Source organism: Silene latifolia, chromosome Y, assembly GCF_048544455.1.
Source record: "Silene latifolia isolate original U9 population chromosome Y, ASM4854445v1, whole genome shotgun sequence".
Classification (NCBI taxonomy): domain Eukaryota; kingdom Viridiplantae; phylum Streptophyta; class Magnoliopsida; order Caryophyllales; family Caryophyllaceae; genus Silene; species Silene latifolia.
Window position 1 is genome coordinate 278970577 of NC_133538.1, and position 5587 is coordinate 278976163.

The window sequence follows — 5587 nt, forward strand, 5'->3', positions numbered from 1 at the left end:
ATCCTTTTCTTTGTAGTTTAAATATTTTATTCGAGAAGGAGATGAGAGAGAAAGGTAGAGCGAGAAAGGCGATTTCCTCTATTCTTTTCTAGGGTTTTGAATTTTCACGCAATGGCTGAACATTCTTCCCCTATTCAATCTCCTGATACTCAAACTACTAATAATCAAAATAATAATACTAATTCCCCAATTAATAATCCACAAATAACTAATAATACTATTAATATGACTCCAAATAGTAATAATTCTACTGTCACTCCGGATAATCCTGTGCCGAATCGAGATGATGAAATTGCAAGTGTTCAACAAGCGGTTGCTGCGATGCTTCATGGTCAGAATATAGTAATTCCAGAACCTGTCATTGTTGAAGATGTTGATGAGGAGGAGAATGATTGGCAGGAGGTCTCACCAAAGCGTACGAAAAAACAACTAGCACCAACTGCAGAGGGGATTCCTGCACCGAAAGGTACATCTTTAAAACTTACTCTTGAGGATGTCAAAGAGGAAATTGACTATTGGTCTCTAGCTGTTTATGGGTATGTTATGGGGGCACATCCACCATGGGAAGTTCTGGAGGGCTATCTTAGGCGTATCTGGCAGAATTATGAAATATCTAAGATATCTTTCTTGCCTAATGGATTATTTGTTGTGAGGTTTGCTAAGCTAGAACACCTGAAGTTAGTCTTAGCCCAAGGCATGTTTCTCTTTGATGGGAAACCTATTATACTTCGTCAATGGGAACCTAATGTTAAGATTACTAAGGTGTCAGTGAAAACTGTTCCAATTTGGGTTAAGCTTTTGGTTTAGACTTGAAATTGCAGGGTAAGAAGTGTCTGGAGAAACTTGCTTCTCTAATTGGGAAGTTTGTCAGGATTGATGACGTTACCTTGGATAAAACTCTTCTGGGTTATGCAAAGATTATGGTTGAAGTGGGTATTGACCAGCATTTTCCTGATAAGATTATGTTTGAAGATGAAATCAGGCGACTGTCCATTGTACTTGTTGAATATGGTGGCTTCCAATCACCGCCAAAAAAGCAAGGGGATTGGTCATCAAAATCAAATGCAGGGGTAGGAGCACGTTTGTTAAGAGGCCTGCAGTGGCAAAAAAGGCACCAGTTCCTGCCCAAGTTTGGAGGAAAAAGAGAATCCAAAGTGATACGACTTGATCCTAAAGAATACCCAGTCGCCTAATCCTTTGGTGTTATTGGGGATAAAAGGCCAAAGGGTGTTCAGTTAGAAGAAAGAATCAATAACATCTCAGGCTTATTTACTCCAGCTAATACTCCTATGCCTCTTCTATCTAGTTACACTCCAGCAAGGATCATTAATAGGGTGACTAGGCATGAGTCTAGGTTGCCTGGGGTTAAGGAAGGTGAGTTGACCTTGGATTTCACTTCTATAATTGTTCCTGAATCTGAATTGGTTGATAAAGGGGGGGGGGGAGGGATGGCCTCTTCATCCCATGACTAAATTAGGAGTGTGGAATGTGAGGGGCCTCAATAGTGACACCAAGCAAAGAGACATCAAATGGTTTTTGTATCAGTCTGAGGTTGTCTTATTTGGGCTCCATGAGACCAGGGTCAAACCTGGCTCTCTAAATAAAGTAGCTGCAAATGTTTGTAATGGGTGGTCTTTTCTTACTAATCATAGTTGTCACTCTGGGGGCAGAATTTGGGTCATCTGGCAGAATCAAATAATTAGTGTAGATGTAGTTGATATGGGTGCTCAGTTTATTCATCTGAAGGTAAAAGATCTTAGAGATGGTAAAACCTTCTATACTACTTATGTTTATGGTTTTAATAAAATTGAGGAGAGGGTTCCTTTATGGGATGCTTTTCTTAGCTGGAATATTAGGGAACCTTGGATAGTTTTGGGGGATTTTAACAATGTTATGTTTGCTAATGAGAGACTTGGTCTTGCTGTTATGGATAGTGAAATGATTCCTTTTCAGAATACTATGGCAGCTTGTGATTTACAGGATATTAAAACTACTGGAGCTTTCTTCACTTGGACTAACAAACAACCTAGTGCCACTAGAGTGTTTAGTAGAATTGACAGGGTTCTAGTGAATGATAGCTGGTAACATGTTTGGCCTGATTATTATGCCCATTTTGCTCTTGAGGGAAGTTTTGACCACTGCTCTTGTATTGTTGAGGGGTCTACTCAAACCTTGGTTAGGAGGAAACCTTTTATGTTTTTCAATATGTGGTGTAAAGTTAATGATTTCCAATCTGTGGTTGCTCAAGGTTGGCATGTTTATTATGCTGGTTCACCTATGTATAGACTGGTCCAGAAGCTTAAGTCTATGAAACCTTTGCTTAAAGAGTTGAATAGAAGTCTGTTCTCTGATATTGAGAGGAATGCTGAGATTGCCTATAAATTTTTGTTGGAATGTCAACAAAAGTTACATTCAGATCCTGGGAACACAAATTTAATGGATATGGAATATCAAGCTAGACAGAGCTATCTTATGATGTCCATTGCTAAAGAAGATTTTTTAAGGCAAAAAGCAAAAGTGAATTGGGATAAGGATGGTGATGTCAATTCTGCCATGTTTCATAAAGCCATTAAGCATAGGCAAATCCAAAATAAGGTTCTTCTCATTGAGGATACTGAGGGCAATTCCTGTAAGACTCCTGTTGATATCTTACAGGCCTTTGTGAAGTACTATGAGCAGCTCCTTGGGTCTAGTTCTCCTACCTCTCAATTTTATCCTCATGTTGTTGAACAAGGGGTGAGGGTTCCTGAGACTGATTGGGAGGTTTTATGTCAGGGTCCTTCTGATGAGGAGATCAAAACCTTGATGTTTTCTATACCTGATGATAAGAGCCCTGGTCCAGATGGCTATTCTAGCTGTTTTTTTAAGAAAAGTTGGAGTATTGTGGGGGCTGATGTGTGCAAGGCCGTCAAAGATTTCTTCAAGTCATGCATACCGCTTAAAATGACTAAATTGTACTAATTTGGTTCTTATACCAAAATTTGATAATCCTGTGACAGTTAAGGACTTCAGGCCTATTACCTGTTGTAATATCATTTACAAGATTATCTCAAAGATCCTTTGTGCAAGGTTGGCTAAGGCTCTCCCTTATCTGGTTAACCCTTGTCAATCTGCTTTTATTAAGGACAGGAGTATTATGGGGAATATTTTAATTAGCCAAGACCTTGTTCGTATGTATACCAGGAAGCATGCCTCTCCCAGGTGTTTGATGAAAATTGACCTGAGAAAGGCCTATGATTCTATTGAATGGCACTTTGTCAGGCAGATGCTCACTAGTCTTCATTTCCCTCCTAAATTTGTTGATTGGATAATGGTTTGCATTACTTCTACCTCTTACTCCATTGTCCTTAATGGTCAAACTCATGGTTTTTTTAAGGGTAAAAGAGGACTTAGACAAGGTGATCCCCTCTCACCCCTCCTTTTTACTCTTTGTATGGAGTATTTAAGCAAGCTTATTCATGTGATTAGTGCTCTTCCTGGTTTCAAATTTCACCCTCTTTGCAAAGGTCTACAGTTGACCAACCTTATGTTTGCTGACGATCTCCTCCTCTTCCGTAGAGGAGATATACCTTCTGTGGTTACTATTACTGAGGTATTAAAGTGCTTTTCTGATGCCTCTAGTTTGCACATTAATACTGACAAGACTGATATTATTATGAATGGGATTCCTCCTGATGTTGAGGAGGCTATTATGAGGCACACTGGTTTTAAAAAAGGGTCCTTGCCTTTCAAGTATTTGGGGGTCCAAATTTCTCATAAAAGGTTAACCAAGATTGATTGTAATGTTCTTGTAGACAAGATGTTGGCTAGAATTAGAGGATGGAACAAAAAGAAAATCTCCTACTCTGGGAGATTAATTTTAGTTAAATCTGTTTTGGAAACAATTCACAGCTATTGGTCCCAGATTTTTGTCTTGCCTTCTGGGGTTATGGACAGAATCAAAGCTCTATGTCGAAATTTTTTATGGGAAGGAAATGAAAGCTATACAAAGGCTCCTCTTGTTGCTTGGTCTGTTCTTTGTCAAAAAAAGGAGTATGGGGGTTTAGGCCTAGTTGACTCTCACCTCTGGAACTTAGCTGCTGTTGGTAAATTGGTTTGGTGGATAGCTGTCAAGAAGGATCACCTCTGGATTAAGTGGGTTGATAAGATTTATATTAAGGATACTCCCTGGTTTGACTACCAACCTTCTCAATCTAGTTCATGGGCTTGGAGGAAGATTTGTGAGATTAAAGATAGATTTAGAGATGCTTATCTGCAAGGAAAGTGGATAGCAGCTGATGATAGGTATACAATCTCTAAAGGTTATGAATGGCTTACTTTTCAATCTCAACAAAAAGTGATTTGGGCAACGGCTGTTTGGAATAGGTTTAATACTCCAAGGCACTGTTTCATTTTGTGGCTCTTGCAGAGGCAAAGACTTCTCACCTTGGATAGACTGCAGAAAATGGGGGTGGTTGTAATACTCCGTATTTATAAGTCTTGGGGTACTCTATCGAGTAGCCCTTACTCTGTCGAGTAAGGGTAGGTTGCGAGATAAAATAGTTTCTGACCTGTTGGGTACTCGATCGAGTAGCTGGGGTACTCGATCGAGTAAGGGGGTACTCGATCGAGTACCTTGGGTACTCGATCGAGTGTCCGGTTTTACGGGGAGTTTTCTCGGGTTTTGTTAATTATGCGATTAAGGTATTTAAACATAGTCGTCATTGTTTTAAATCACTTTTACAAAACCTAAAACCCCGTTTAAGAGAGAAAGCAACCAGTTCATCTTCCTAATCGCATCCTTAGCAATTCCGGAGTTGACGGTCGGTTCTTGTCGTTATTCGTATCGTTGAGTTCCCTGCGTCAAGGGTAAGCTTTTAATATAATTTTTATAATGTTTTGTTAAGTTTGGTTAAACCATAATTTAGAGATTGGGGGTTTTGTGTGTAGTTTGTGATGTGTAGCCTCTATGTGTTATATGATAGGAGGAGGGTTCGTAGAAGAGACTTTTGATACATTGTTGATACCGCCTCGATCATTGTTGTGCTTTCGGTAGGATTTCCTACTCGTATTAGTCCCATAATGGGATGATTGTTGATGTGTTGAGATTGATTGTTTGATATAGTAATTGTATTGTGACTATTGTGATTGTGATTGTGATTGGTTGTCTATGGTTCTCGAGATGCGTTCTCGGTTGAGTGGAGTCACTTGCGGGAGTGGCTTCACGCCCTAGTTTCGCCCTTCGTGGAACCCGCCACGGAAGGGGATGTGCACATTAATGGACGGGGTTATCGCTCGGTATGATGAGCGGGGCTTAGGTGGGAACGGTGCGGTCCCCCATCTGTGGCGGGTCCAGGTGGACGATCAATGATTGAGATGATTGGAATTGGTTGGTTGTGTGTGTGTGATTAAATTCATCTGTTTATCTTATTGTTGATATATGTATTGAATTGTGTAATTAGTGAAATCGACCCCGTTTAAATGTTTTAAAAGCGCGTGGTGATCCATTCGGGGTGGTGAGCGATTATTGAGCGGGTGTGATATGACGCGTATGGGATAGCCAGGATGAGTCATCACGTGGCGTTAGAAGTCTTCATTTGTGTCGACG

At 40.1% G+C, this 5587-nt stretch overlaps 1 protein-coding gene across 1 annotated transcript; it reads left to right on the forward strand.

Moving 5' to 3' along the window:
* Window positions 1–1464: 1464 nt before the first annotated feature.
* On the forward strand, window positions 1465–2085 carry LOC141630771 (uncharacterized). Its single transcript, XM_074443528.1, has one exon. It carries the CDS (start codon window positions 1465–1467, stop codon window positions 2083–2085), a length of 621 nt encoding a protein of 206 aa, XP_074299629.1.
* The last annotated feature ends 3502 nt before the right edge of the window (window positions 2086–5587 follow it).